Here is a 15,140-nt window from a genome sequence, read left to right as displayed (position 1 = left end):
TATATTAAAAAAACATTTTACTCATTTGTGACTCATGGAAGCTGATATTTTTTCCTTTCCACTGCTTTCCTACAGGGTGTCAGTGCTTTTTGAATTTATCTGCATTGTCCTCGTGGAGAACATTCAATACGGACTTCTTACTCCGAGTGGGATACAATGAAAAATCTCAAAGAACAATAAGATGTTTCATGAATAAGTCTAGCCTAAGGTACACGTGAGGCCGTGTTGGATTGCTTAAGAGATGTTCCCATTCAGTGAGCTGATATTCACTTGACTACCACAGCATGTGGTACATACATGTCAGTTCCCTAACCTTCTCCACTTCCAACCAAAAGACTTACCTTCAGAGTCGGAGAAGACCCAACATAAACGGGTGGAGGATTCCCTTGCCAGCCCTCAAGACGGTAGATATGTCCCACCCGAGAACAGGGGACAAACAGTAATTTGCCACCACACTGCCATATCTGTCAAGGAAAATACATATAAAAGTTGTTTCAAATGCCAAAATAAATTACAGCTGAAAATTCATCTTATAACTGGGAGTCTGAAATCTTTATTAGATACGGCGTCCACAGGGATTTATTAACTAAACAAATCTTACAGTTACTTGCTTGTTTTCTAAACTCATATAATACCAAAGGAGGCAGTAAGGAAAGCAGTAATATGCTGCTGCTTACGAGCCTCCTCCTATGTAATGGCGGCTGCAAGCAAGCCTTTTCCAATGTAACCTTGTCAAACTATGCAGAGTCTCCATTCCTAACATCATTCATCATTTCCATTGCTAATATATTTTCCAACTGGGTGATTATTATAATAATCTCCTGCCTGGCTTCTTCACCTCTGGCTTCTCTCTCTTCAATGCTATCCTTATTTATAGCAAGCAATTATTCTAGCCAAAGAGGAGCTTTGGGTCATGTTATTCCCTTGCTTAATATCGTCAATGGGTTTCCACTGCTTATCAAATTAAGTAAAAATCTCTTAGCTCAGCATGAAAGGCTCTCTTCAATATGGTGCTAACGAACCTGTCCACTTTATCTTCTTGATGTCCCCGTCTCATTCATGCTGTCGGATTCTGCCCAAACTGTGTTCCTTACTATATCCCGAACACATCATGTTTCACCGTTGGACCTCTCCCTATTCTACTTGCTTGGAAGACTCCCTGCCCTGCCTTTATCTCTGCTTATTGACGCCATGCCCGTCTTTCTCGTTCTGCCTCCAACTCCACCTCCAGCAGGATGCTATTTCTTAATCACACCAACCAAATGGCATTCTACCTTATCATCATACCATGAATTTGAGTATCATTCTAATCTCTTATTGACTGTGAGTTCCTTGAGAGCAAAGACCGAGTTATTCTCCTTCCTCACAGTACTAAGCACTGGACATTTAAGACAAGGTAGTGCGTATTTGTTTAACTCAAACTGTGATATACGGTAGGTTTTTGTCTCTCTTTTGGGAAATGGGGCGTGGAAGGCATTATGCTCCAGTGATGGGGGCGCTGCAGAAAGGCAGCTCCACGGTCAGTCTGAGGACGCAGAGTCGTCATGGGGATCTGCTTCTGCCCTGAAGCACGTCCTACAGTAATAAAGGGTAACTAGGCCAGGGGATGGTCAAATGTGGCCCCAACACATGCAGATTCTCCAAAGGGCTTCTATAACAAAAGGCTCCAAGTACAGAAAGCCTCAGACAGGAAGTGAGGAGGTGTGTTTTATGGCTGAAGCTTGCTGGCCTCAGTTTTACAACGGAGCCATGTAAACGTGTAGTAAGTCTGGAGCTTGCACTCTGCCCTATTGTCCTTCAAAGGCATACATTTTTGCTAGTCATTCCTTATAATTTAGAGAAATGCTTTTAGTAGTTATTCCACCCCACCCCCACAAAGAACCCCGCCTTATCCGAAAGTCACAAAAGTCAGCCACTACTTAGAAAACATCATTTGTTTAAATGAACTGTTACCTTGTATGAGATCTCAAAGTTTTCACCGCCCCAGATCTGGAGACCTGGATCATACAGACCCAGTTCAAAGAAGAACTCTCGTTCAATGGCAAATAATCCACCAGCCATGGCTGGGGACCTAAAAAAAGAAACACTTCAGTAACTATTGAAGACAACCCCCTTCACCAACAGACAGCAAGCTTTTTTGGAATGCAGTCTAACTAATGCATAGAGGGGACAGAATGATGGCTAAACATTAAGAAACTATAAAGCTTTTGCAAAACGATCTTTTCATATTTCCTTAATGAATTTACCAAAACTTCTCATTGAAATTGAATTATAGAGCTCATTAAAAAGTAGAGCATCACATCATTTCACCATTAGAGGGAGCCTTGGTTCTTTTGTTGATTTAAATATTAAGCTTTTAGATTTAGTCAAAGTAGAATTTTCTCTTTCACAACTAAAAATCCTAAGCCACTCAAGTCCTGGTCTGCTAACTGCTCCCACAATGATTCACGAGTCATTATGGGATGGGCAAAACTGTACACAATGGAAGCAGTCTGTCATTTTTAAATTTTATAGCTTCAGGGCTTGCCAAGTGAGGGTGTAATTCATCTCAGAACACAGTCCATTCAGAGTTTGCAAATGTAGCACAGAAATGACACGGAAGAAACAGACTGAGCTATTTACTAGGCTAGGAGGCAGGACTGCTAACTGGTAATCTGTAGGGCTTCTTGAATGGAATCTTGAATTTGGTACTTTTTAGGGACAAGGGAAAAAACATTTGGTAGCTTTTTAGGGACAAGCCACTCCTGTCATTAGAAGTGAGAGGAGAATAATTAACATTCTGTTGCCTGTGTCCCCCACGCTGAACAATTATTATTAATTCATCATGATTCTTAAGGAGATGCCTCCATTAGAGTACCTTCTACATCATCACCTATCTAATATTCCATTTATCACTAATTCCGCTTAATTCTACCTTGAAGATATATTTTGAATCTGTCCACCTCTTCCCGACTTCACCACACTGCCACTGCTTGGACTGCTGCAGTAACTTCATAACTTGTGTCCTTAGTTCTATTCTGCCCACACCCAAGTCTACCTGCCCAGCAGGCAGAGGGGACCCAACATGGGTCCCCTGCTGCCAGCCTCTCTCCACTCTGAGGCTCAGCTGGCTCCCTCGTTCTGAGTTCTTCGCTGCTCTCCTGGTGCCTTGAACTTGCCATACTCCCTTCTGTTTCAGGGCCTCATCTGTGCTGTCCACTCGCCCGAAATGTTCTTCCTCCTCCTCCACAGGGTTGACTCCTTATCCTTCAGGTCTCAGCTCCAGCGACACTTTGGCAAGGGGGCCAGTCTGGATCTTCCAGGCTGGATGAGGCATTTCTCTTCACACCACTTATTGCGGTTGCTATTCCAGAGTTATTTGTGTAGTTTTCTGTTTAATTTCTGTCTCGTCCACTATATTTTAAGTATCACTAGGTAACTGATCTTTTAAAAACTTATTCCCAGGAAAAACTGCCTGGCACATAGTAAATGCTCATTAAATATTTGTCGAGTGGACAAATAATGAATCAAGTAATATATTCAATGTTAAACAAAAATCACATTGTGGCCAAGTTATTCTCTTATTCCCTTTCTTCTTAACACATACTGCCTAACTCACAGAACATTAGCACTATTACATTTTTGGCTATATTTCTTTGTCATATTTCTTTAACTGCTCCTTAAAATTACTCTATTATAACTTTGCCTTTTTGATCTTTAAATACATTCCCACTTACCTCAGCATATATTTGAAAATGAATCTTAACATGAAAACCAGTGAGTCTTTTAAAGAGAAATTTTCCTTAAATTTTTCTAGCCCACTGGGAAAAATTTTCTTTACTAGCTGATGGAATTGTCAGAAATAAAGAATATAATCAATACCTCTTTTTTTCCTCCTAGAATTATGTTAGTCAGGTAAGCGAGTAAGCAGTAAGTTCCTGGACTATTTTGAAAAATAACTTCAAAGAGAAATTTGGAAAATGTCAAATTAAGCTTAAAGTTCTATAATTTCTTTATGTTTGCCATCATGACATGCCCAAATCCCACCAGCATTTGCATGACATTGGAAACACCTTCCAAAAACAGAGTTCTAACATTATCAATAGTATAACAGGGAAAGAGAGACCAAAAGCAGAACCATAAGATCGGAAACATGAAATTAGACATATTTAGAAGCCTATACTAACATTTGACAAGCATTTCCTTTGGAGTCACTCCTTTGGGATACAAATGTTCCGGATAAAGGACCCCAAAGAATACAACAGCATACATTGTTCTATTTGAAGAGCCGCACCAGGGGACAGAAGCTGATTCTGGAATACGGTTTCATTTTAATCAAGTGCTCTTCTGAGAAGGAAGCAATAAAGGAGCCTAGGTAGCATTTGCCAAAATCCTGTATTTTTATTCACCAGATATAACTGATATAAAATTAGTATGTAAGAGTTAGCATGTAAAATAAAAGGAAGAACCACCCCCCCAAATCTCTTGCTATTGCTTTTACTGCTAACATAATACCCAATGCATTAAAGTGGATATTAAACTTGAATTACAAGTCATTTACGCATTGTAAATTTACAGAACGATTGTTCTTTTTTCTCTTGTATTTGGAATTAGTGCCTTATAATATTCCCCCTTTCCTCCAAAAAGTGGAACCTGCATTTAGGGAGAAAACAATCACAAAGAAGCTAATGTGAATTTAAACTGAAACAGTGCAGGGAAAGAAGTCCTCAGAATCTAAACAACATCTACAGTTTTAATAACAAGTGTTTTGGCTTAGCAAGAAGTTAATAGGTTAGCAGCAACAGGAGAAAAGAAAACATGTAAGTGATTTAGTGGTTACCGATATGGTTCGGTTTTTGTCTTTCTCATTCTCTTCTCCTGAGGGGTCAGAGGCACCCGTTTCCAGAGCATACTCCAATCCCATGCTCCTCGAGCATACCCATCTTCGTCCCCACCCCCTTGGGGCACAATTTCGTACGTGTTGCCACTTATGACATCTATGATCGGCACAGTGCAAATGGTTCTGCATGGTGGTGATGATGGCAGCCAAGATGAAATGGAAGGGTGTGTATGGACCCACATATAAATACAAGTACATGGGGAAGGAAAAAAAAGCACTTAGATAAACATTCCAGGTAAGAAAATAAAGGAGTAATGTTTACCGATAAGGCTCAGTTTTATGTTTTCTTTTGGCCTTTTCCTTGTGGCTTAGAGGAATACGTTTCCATAGTAAACTCCAGTCCCAGGCCCCTCTGGCAAAACCATCTTCATCCCCACCTTGCTGTGGTTCAATGGAATAATCATTCCCATCTATGTAATCTATTAGAGGCACAGTACATGTAGTTCTGAAACATTTACAGAAAATGAAAAAGCATTTAAGAACTCAAAACTGACTAGTTCGGCATGCCTCGCTCTATTTTCTCGTTGTCATTGATTTAAATTTTTTTTTTTGTTTTTGGTTTGTTTTCTGCACTAGGGGACTTCAACATCTAATGGGAAGTAGAAGTAAATGAATGTTCTATAAAAGTCAAGGAGCCTGCTTTCACAAGGAAAAGATAGAGAAGACTTATCCCTCAGCTTGCAGACAAATATCAGGGACAAAAAGCCATGTCTTTTAGCTTAATAGTGTTTTCTCATTTCCACATTGGTCCTACCTACAGGCAACTTTTTCTTGGCAGTTTTTTATTGTTCACAAGATTTTCCTGCTTACTACTTTCACTCCTTAACCCTCCATTATAAAACAAGTTTGTGTGTGTGTGTATGGGGGGTGCACACCTTTATGCATGTGTCTGTATAAAAAGATAATACCCGCTCTATTTTTAGCAGTTCTCCCAATTCTTTGTTGCTTTCCATTTCTTTGGGAGCAGTTATTATAAAAATCTGTTTCTGTACTTCTTTTTCTTGATCTTTTTTTCATATCCTGTTCTATTGCAAAAAAAGCAGCTTTCATTACAAAAAAAAAAGAATTCTGTATTGTATTCTTGGTGAGGAAAAAAATCCCTTAAAACCTAAAGAACTCAGGTGTAGCTTGAGAATTTGGAGCAAAAAATAACATCCATTGTATCTTTCCTGACTTCAGGAAAATGCTAGTACTATACGACTAATTGGGTGCAGAGTCAACTCTGCAAAGATAATTCGGTCCCCTGCTTGTTCCAGAGCTCATCTTATCAAGATGAGAGGAAATGCATTTGCTAAAATGGAGGTGGCAGCGTTTCATAGTCACGTTGAGGTGTTTTTTAGATATTTAGAAACCAAGGACAAGGGGAAATACACGGGGCTTAAAATTTTGATATGGTGGAAGTGGATTTGAGAAAGCTGTGTTATTCCCTCTAGAATAGTTCCCGCGGGACAGTTGACGGTCACTGTGGGGTGTGTGAGACTGCCAGGAAACCCTGTGAAAAACCACTGCTTCCCCAGAGGACAGCCAGTCTTGGAGAAGGTTTTCTCTCTTTCCTCACTTCTCACGAGTCTCAGATTTCTTAAGGAAGGGTGTAGCGTTAAGGTGTCCTAGAGAGATCTCGGTTTGACAGCTTATTAGCTGTCTGATTTGGGGCAAATTAATTAACTTCTCCAAGCCTCAGTATCCTCTTCAGTACAATAGAGATAATAATGCCTATCTCGCAGGAGTGCTGTGAGGATTACACCAGACACATGAAAAATGTTTATTACAGGCCTTCACAGTAAATCCTCTGATGATTAAATCTTCCAAGGTCTTTCTCTGACACATGCCTCTCACCCCAGGGTGATGTCTCATCTGCCTAGATTCTGAAATAGACCGAATTCTGGACTAAAAGCAAAGGAGGCTTTTGGAACTGCGAGGGGAATGCTGCCTTCCCTTGCTTCAGATATTTCTGTAAACTTCATGGGGATCACATTTCTATGGTATAGTTGCCTGTTTCTAAACTTTAAAGTTTCTAGGAACCCCAAACTCTGGCACAAGTAACAACGGGTCCTTGAAGTGATAATTAAAAAGGACACCAAAAGCCCCAATAGTTAGAATTTCAAACATTGCTCCTTCAAACCTTTGAAACCGTTGCCATGGCATAGAAGGAGCAATTAATAATTACTCTTAGCTGAAATAATTACTCTTAGAGTTAGCTTTTGGAGCTGGAGGAAGTGTCTCAACCACAGATCATTCTTGAATCAGACACCCTGGGCTTATCCCGAGCGTCCAGCTGCCTGCATCGGAATCGGCCCCAAGTACCAGTCTACCCCACCCCAGGAAACAACTGGCAGCGTGATAGTGCTCCAGACAGAGCACTTGACAGACTGCACGGACCTGGAATCAGAAGAATGAGAATGTTATGTGTCCTTCTAGAACGAGGGTTACTTTTCAACCAGGAAAAGCGAAAAAGCAAGGTGATGCTGTTACCTGTCCTTAGAAATGGGAGCTATGAGTGGGGCGTACCAGTTAACCGCCACCTCGCAGTGGGCGTCAAGGTATATCAGAACCTTAAAAGGAGAAACAGAGGCAGGGTGAAAGAGCACTTATCTGTGGTACATCATATATTATGCACAATTTAAAATTAGCTGCTCTAAGTTAGCATTAGAGTCAATTTTGACATTAAAGTTTTTTTCTGTTTAGGCTCACATTTTCATTTCAATCTAAAAAAAAGAGGTACTTAAAATGTATATGATCGTTTAGTTATCAAATCCAAAGTGATGATATTGTAGATGTCAATAGCATGAAATGTTTCCTACCTGTCCAAGTTTAGCCTTCTGGGCACCAATACTTCGTGCTTGAATTAAACCTTCCCTCCTCTCATTTCGAAATACCTTCACTAGGCCATTCCACAGCTTAATATAGTCATCTAATTTTTCCTTTAAGTGTTCTGTGAATAAAAATTCAATCAGCATTATACATTTTATTTATATATATAACCAATGAAACTATTATTTTTCTCAAGAAACAGGGTGAGGGGAAGGTGCTTTAGACAGTCAGTGATTTTACACAGACCAGACTAATCTGGTCTGTGTCAGAGAGAAGAAAGGCGAAGGTTATTTTTAAGTTAAATTTCGAGCTTAATATGCCTACAGAGAACTGGTGAGCCTGAGAATAATCAACCATCTCTCCAAACATTAAATAAATTTTGACTATGTCAATGACATAAAAACACAAACTTTTTAAATTAAAAATTAAAATTCACATGCTAGCCTCATATCTACAAGCTTTCAGGCATATTTTGTTTGCTTTTGGCAGAAGCAAGAGTCCAAGATTTCTGAAGACACGTTGTATGACTTCTTTGGAATCCACAAAGGACACAGGTAAACATTGGCTTCTGGGCCACCTTTCAGAAGCACAGCCCGTGTCCAGGTTGTAGTCTTGGTGTAATAAATATACTTCCCATCACGCTGGCAAAAATATAACCCAGAGATCCCATTTTCTTTGCATTTGAAGCATCAACAAAAGTAGGTATGTATGTATTAATGTGTGAATTAGTATTCACATATTAATATAAATATATAACATTCATAATACATACATAAATATTTGCAATTTGGTAGAGAAAATTCGTGTTATAAAAACAAGATACGTTTGCAGAATGTATCTTTTTCCCATCTTGCCTTCCCGGCTGCAAGAGAACAGTTTTTGTTTGTATCCCTACGAGCCTTTGGCATTTGGCCATCACAGCAGCTCCTGGGTCATTAAAGGTGTTTCTTGTGGACACAAAAATTATTTTTAAATTGTTTAAAATTTTGGCCCACAAACACGAAAGCATAGCTGTATTTAGTGGTTAAATGGGCAAATCAGACTGTACTTAACACTTTACTAATTTTTAGGGAACTTATAAATGACCAAGACACCCACACAGGATATTCAACGTTGAGAACAAAACAATTTTGCTTTTTCTATTCTGGCATCCAGTTTTAATGACAATTATAAAGAAAATCCTCATGATAATTATATTCCCTCCCCCCCCAAATCTAAGTAATTTTCACTTTCTTAAAAAGCTCTTACCTTCCTTATTACAGCCCAATATAGTCCAAGTTTTTCTAAGCCCCTTTTGAATTGTACAAAGTGCTTTTTTGGATACGTAACTTAAATAAATCATTAACAAATTTTTATGGCCAGAAACAAGCTGATGGCCTGTTCTTCAAATTTAGGTGTTTAGTAAAGGTGGCCCCAAAGGGAAGTTGGTGAGTCAAATGCCTTCTGGCTGCTTTGGAACCTCACACTGTGGCAGACTGTACTAATGTTCAAGATATTCACTGCCCTTCCTTGGGGGGTGATTATCCTCCCCAACCCACTGACGTCAGGCTGAGCCACGTGACTTGCCCTGGCCAATGAGAAGGGGGCGGAGATGACTTGAGGTAGTACTTGTAAGCAGAGCTGTTCAACTCCCACCAGTGCTTCACCATGTCCTTCTTTCTCTCTGCCTCTTAGGCAGGTAATGTCCGAGATCAGGCTTCTGCTCTGCCAGCCTGGGCCCTGCAGCGAAGATGCAGGATGGAGCAGAGCTGACCAGGAGGGAACATGCAGCATGAGCAAGAGGACCGCAGTGTGAAGGAAAGAACCCTACGATAGCCCTTGGTCGATAGCCCTTGGTCGTTATATGAGAGTGTGGGTTGCATTTTGCCCTCACCCCAAGCAGCCTCAGCTGGTGATGCACACACGAACAGGGGTGTGCTCTGTTAAAAGGCTCCAAACCTTGTTTTGAGAGGATGCTCTAATTTCTAGAAACCCAAGTATTACAAGCAGCCAGCTCCTTTGTGAGGATTCAATGTACATGAGCAAATGATTTTATCTCTAAAAGAAAACTTGTAACTCATAGTTCTACTTTCTGAATCCACTGGGGGGAAGAACACACCAAATTTTCACTCCAGGCAGATTTACCAAGACTATGTACTTTTACTCAGGATGGAGCTGACAGATTGTAAAGTAGTTCTGAAATTGGGAAAACGAGTGAAAGATCCCTGTGTTTGTGTACTTATGAATGCTGTAAGCTAAGCAGATCCAGCAAGTGGTTAATTTTAAAATATGTTACAAGAGACTAAATATTAGAGGTACGTAACAACAAAAGGTCTGATCACAAAAACTCAAGTAAAATGGACAAAAAAAGTAAGTCCAAAATTCCATTCTTCTTTTCTTAGGGCCAAGCAATTACTTTTGGATGGCAGATACCTTTTGGTGTGCCATCATATTTTTTAAGAATATGCTAAGATTTTGCTTGTGTTAAATAGGATAGGGCTTCTTAAAATCAGAAAAAAATCATAGACATGGGAGTTTTCAGTCATTTTTATAGATTTAGGTTTTTCTAAATCTAAAGTATTTTTGGTATCAACAATATCATGTAAAACATTTTAAATATAAGATGGAGCAAAAGTAAGGTTACAGTTGTGAGTATATGAAACACAGAGTTTATGCTTTATTAATTATTATGTTATTTTCCATATGAACAACTGTAAACATACTTTTGCCCCACTCTGTATTTATCTTGAGACAGGAAGTGTGTTATCTATTTTTTTATTGTTACAGATCGTTATTTATTTATTTTTAAAGAGAGGGGAAGGAAGGGAGAAGGAGAGGGAGAGAAACATCAGTGTGTGAGAGAAACATCGGTTGACTGAGCCCCACTGGGGACCCGGCCACAACCCCGGCATGTGCTCTGACAGAGAATGAAACCAGCAACCCTTGGCTTTGAGGGACAATGCTGAACCAACTGGGCCATGCTAGCTGGGGCAGGAATAGTGTTTTTAATAAATACATTCCTGTCACAGAAAACTGCAACCCAGGTAAGATGTCTAGGCTAAAGGAATTTGATATGACTAAAAAAGTTAAAGTTATGCAATTTCTAGTGTAATTAAAAATGATCAGTTGGAAAAAGTGATTAGTTAAACAAAGACAAAGGGTAATAAAGAAAACAGACCACATTCCTATTTATTCTCCATGCTAACAAATGTCTGCGAGTTCAAGATCTGGTCATGTCCTTGCATAAACAGTAGAGATTTATCCAGACTGCAAGAATTCTAACTTAACTTTTGGAGGAAACTTTTGTAAAGCCATTTCAAATGGTATTTTCATGTTACTTATGTTCTGTCATATAGTCAGTGGTATTACTACTTGTACACAAAAATTGTCTGCAAACTTATTTGAAAAAAGCAAATATCCTGTCTTTAGCCAAGTTTCAAAGGATTCAATTTAGCTTTGTGACCAGCAAAGAAGAATAAATACCCAAATCTGGGTTTCAGCCTCACATTTTTATTCAGGATGCTGGTTTAGAGTCTGAGGGACAGCATTATCTATCTTTTTATAATCATGTCATTAAGAAGATATATTCAGCTTACAATAATTTATCTATTTGAAGAAAAAAATGTTAACTTAAACCCACTTATCTGGAAAATCAATGCTCAATTTCTCTCTTACCAAGCTGAACCAAGACTAACCAGTGCCTCCCTACATGCTATAATAGCTACCTCCTTAAAGAAAATAAAAAATAAAATACAATGTCCTTGTATGCAATACATGAAATCAAATACAGAACAATATAAACTTCAGTAGGTACTTTCTATTATAAATAAAAATAGTCCATGGCCTCTGGTCAAAGTGTATCATCGTTAAAAGGCAAAATACAGGCTATTAAATATGTATATGGGTTTCTGTGTGACAAGTATGGATGGAGCAACAGGGGCCATTACAATATACATGCATATTTTTTTCAGTCTTTCAATAAATTACCTCCATGATTAAATTTTTGCAAAATCCAAGGCCCCCCAAATTGGTATAGTATAAAAAAGTGGTTAAATACACAATAATTAGCCTGAAGCTTTGACTTGAGCCATTAATTACCATCTCTGTGCCTGTCGGTCAGTTACTTATCATTTCTGAGCCTCAGGCAAAATGGAGGTAATAACAATATTCACTATAAGGGTTCTATGGTCAGGACTAAATAAAATAATGCACACAAGATGTTTGGTATAGTACCAACTTGCTGATAAGAGATGCTACCAATGGACGCTAACTCTTAATTTTTAAGGAGAAATTATTTTGAAATCACATTTTGCAGTTAATCATGATTAGCTTATTTCATGGACAAAATGTCAATTCCATAGCTGTTACCTTTATTGCTGAAATCATCAATTAACACAATTTCTGCTAAATACTTCCTTGGAGTCCTTTTAATCACACTGTGGACTGTTCTCATGAGGGTCGACCAGCCTTCATTATGGAAGACGATGACCACGCTGGAGGTGAGCAGGTTTTCATCATACTGCCAGTACTTGCATCTGCAAAAGGACATTTTCACCACATTTACTTAGAGGTCATCTGTAATACCTGCTTCTGAGCTTGTTGCGATTATGTTTTCTGATTGCAATAAACATGACTGACTGAACTAAGGTAAGTGAATGAAATGCAACATTTTGTATTTTAACAGGAACAGTAGGTAGAAGAGAGAAGCTGCTATGAGATGAAGTTGTTCACAGACAAAGTTGCTTCCTTACCACTGGCACTTTTTCTGTGACCAGAGAACCAGTTTGTGAATTTATACTTCTCAGCTGGGATGCTTAAGATATTACCTACAGATATCAGGTTTGTTTGTTTGTTTTCCATGATTTAGAGCTCAGTATATTTTCCTTTTTAAGACTTGAGCTTCTGGCGCAAGGCATTTCATTTCACTTGCTGCTAATAAACCACTATATAACAGTGTTCGAAAAGTATCCTATCAATAATAAGGCTAAAATATTAAGAAAAAAATTTAAGGTTAAACTGTGGCATGTAGCAGGCATTCAAAAATTAACTTGAATAAATAAAGATCTTATATTATTTTAGAGTTGCTCAATCCACTAAAGAAGGATCTTTAGCTATTCAACACAGAGTTCAAGTTCAAGTTCCCAGAAGCCTTTTTCTACTTGGAAGGAAACTCAAAACAGAGCCTAAAGACTCAAGGAGCCAGGGAAGGCTCAGTGAGTTTCACAGAAGTGTGATGCATATATGCACATACGTACACCTATATCTCTCTGTGTGTCTCTGTGTGTATATCTTATGTGTATGCATATCCACATATTATGTGTTTTTGTTTGGTTATGGGGGGAGAACAAAGTAGTAAGAACAAGCTGGACAAATGAGAAAAGTTTGAGACCCATGTTCTTTTATAGGAGTTAATTTTGCACTTGGAGTCTATTACATTCTCCTTGATAAGTGGAAAGAAAAGCTCCCCACCCTGCCCCCCAGCCAAAACTTTCCATGAATTAGTGAATAAGCTTATTCTAAAGATTAAATTTAAAACCATAAAAGCAGCCCTGGCCAGTGTGGCTCAGTGGATTGAGTGCTGGCCTGGAGACCAAAGGGTCGCCGGTTCAATTACCATGCCTGGGACACATGCCTGGCTTGCAGGCCAGGTCTCTCGTCCCTAGTAGGGGGCACATAAGATGCAACCACACATTGATATTCCTCTCCTTCTCTTTCTCCTTTCCCCTCTCTCTAAAAATAAATAAGTAAAATCTTTTAAAAAACCCATACAAGCAGTAATTCACATTATCAGCCTGATAACCTATACCATCATTTAGAATAATAAGTGTTATCTATAATAGGGCCTGGCCCAAAACAGACGGAGACAACTTTCTCTCCAGGTCATTATTTTCTTCTCAAAATTGTTCTCAATCATGTTCTTAGATGCCGTTTTTATAAAAGCACAGGCTGAACCTGGTAATCCATCTGCATTTTATCACTAAATGAGTAAGCAGTAGGTACCTACTCCACCCATGCTCTGAGCTGGGCACCGGAGCCGCAACATCGATAAAGACACTGCCCTTATGAAGCCAATAGTCCTACAGGGGTCATGCGACATGGAACAAATATTTATACTTTCTCTGAATGTGTTGGTGGGAAAGCCAGGGTGTACATGACTGGTGGACCCCACTTAGTCACAAGACATGGGTCAGAAAGGCCTCTCATAGCTGGGCTGGAGGGTGAAAACGAAAGGATGATAAAAAAGAGTTTTGAGACCAAAGAAGTAGGGAGGGAGTTGGGAGGAAAAGATAAAAAGCACAAGAATGAATTGTGTGTATATGATTCAGAAATTATAAGAACTTTAAAAATAAATAGATGGAAGATCTATATCTTCCATTAAACTATGAAAAATAAACACAAGTTAAAGAGAAAACATTATAAGAAAGGGCATTTGCTGTATAATAGCAAATAACAGCAAATACTTATGTCCTAGGCACTATTCTATTTACTTCACTTTTATTAACTTATTTAATCTGCCAATACCACTATAAGGACAGTGCTATTAATCTCCCTATTTTACAGATGAGGGAACGGACGCTCAGAGATAAATGACTCGCCTAAGATTACACTAGTAAATTATGAAGCCAGAAAATATACCTTGGCCCATATCGAGTTTATAAGAATTCTTGTTAAACATGAGCAAGAGGGAAAAAAACTAGCTATGTCTATATACAAGTGGTTAAAAATTGATGTAAGCACTGATACTGACACTGAATATTAGTTCCTTACTAGGCACCTGTAGAGCTTATTGTTATGTGACGAGAGCACTCTTCCCTCCGCCTCTTCCTGCCCTTTTTTGCCAGGAGACACCCCAGGAATGGGGAAGGAATGGTGGGCTATGTTACCCTTCAACAACCAGCTAAGCTAAGAGGGTTTTCCAAAGCTGAGAGGGGCCAACTGGTCTTTCAGAATAACAAGTCAAAAACATAGTAGTGGAGGAATTCAGATCAACTAACCTGGGCAGAGCAAGGTATGTCTGATTTTTAGATGGGTAGGGTAATAATCCCCCTCCCTTCCAAATAATCTGTGACCCATACGGAGCCTTAGGCAGCATTTTTCTGATTTTCTGTTGTGAAATGAGGCCATTGGGTAGAGCACACAGTAGAGTTTACCACGTACAAAACCTTGATGTTACAACTTAGTATGGAAAGAAGCACCCACAGTATTGAGGTAAACCCCCCCTGGTTTTCATCTTTTCTCTCACTTTACTGGCAGAAAATTTGTAATAGGATCCTAAAATAGAAGGCCACATTCCAACAAACGGGTTTTGGTACAGACTTTTGACTAGTTTCTGCTCTTTGGCACCTCATTTTCCAAGAGAGCTTCAAAATCCTCTAACATCATGGACAGTAGTGTCTTAGCTTCATCACAGAACTGCTCTGGTTGCAAACAGCCACATTCAGGTTACAGGCCAGCAATGATTAAAGCCATA

General features: G+C 39.1%; 1 protein-coding gene across 3 annotated transcripts in view; it reads right to left on the bottom strand.

The window, feature by feature from the left end:
* Window positions 1–15,140, bottom strand: part of GALNT7 (polypeptide N-acetylgalactosaminyltransferase 7) — a 120,490-nt gene that overhangs the window by 13,580 nt on the left and 91,770 nt on the right. For 2 of the 3 annotated variants that reach the window (XR_005065899.1, XM_037042145.1), the window contains exons 3-8: window positions 12,038–12,204; window positions 7,681–7,811; window positions 7,352–7,431; window positions 4,820–5,002; window positions 1,954–2,071; window positions 342–464 (exon numbers count right to left, since the gene is read on the bottom strand). Coding sequence is in view for 2 of the 3 variants with exons in the window: in XM_037042145.1 (XP_036898040.1) it covers window positions 342–464; window positions 1,954–2,071; window positions 4,820–5,002; window positions 7,352–7,431; window positions 7,681–7,811; window positions 12,038–12,204 (802 nt within the window). In the remaining variant the exon portion in view is untranslated. Of the gene's footprint in view, window positions 1–341; window positions 465–1,953; window positions 2,072–4,819; window positions 5,003–5,141; window positions 5,325–7,351; window positions 7,432–7,680; window positions 7,812–12,037; window positions 12,205–15,140 lie in introns of all 3 variants that reach the window. The other variant, XM_037042146.1, reaches the window with a different exon arrangement.

Source organism: Sturnira hondurensis, unplaced genomic scaffold (assembly GCF_014824575.4).
Source record: "Sturnira hondurensis isolate 20B ecotype Veracruz unplaced genomic scaffold, ASM1482457v3 Scaffold0003693, whole genome shotgun sequence".
Classification (NCBI taxonomy): domain Eukaryota; kingdom Metazoa; phylum Chordata; class Mammalia; order Chiroptera; family Phyllostomidae; genus Sturnira; species Sturnira hondurensis.
The sequence above is the reverse complement of the archived record's forward strand: the minus strand, read 5'-3'. Positions and strand labels throughout refer to the sequence as shown.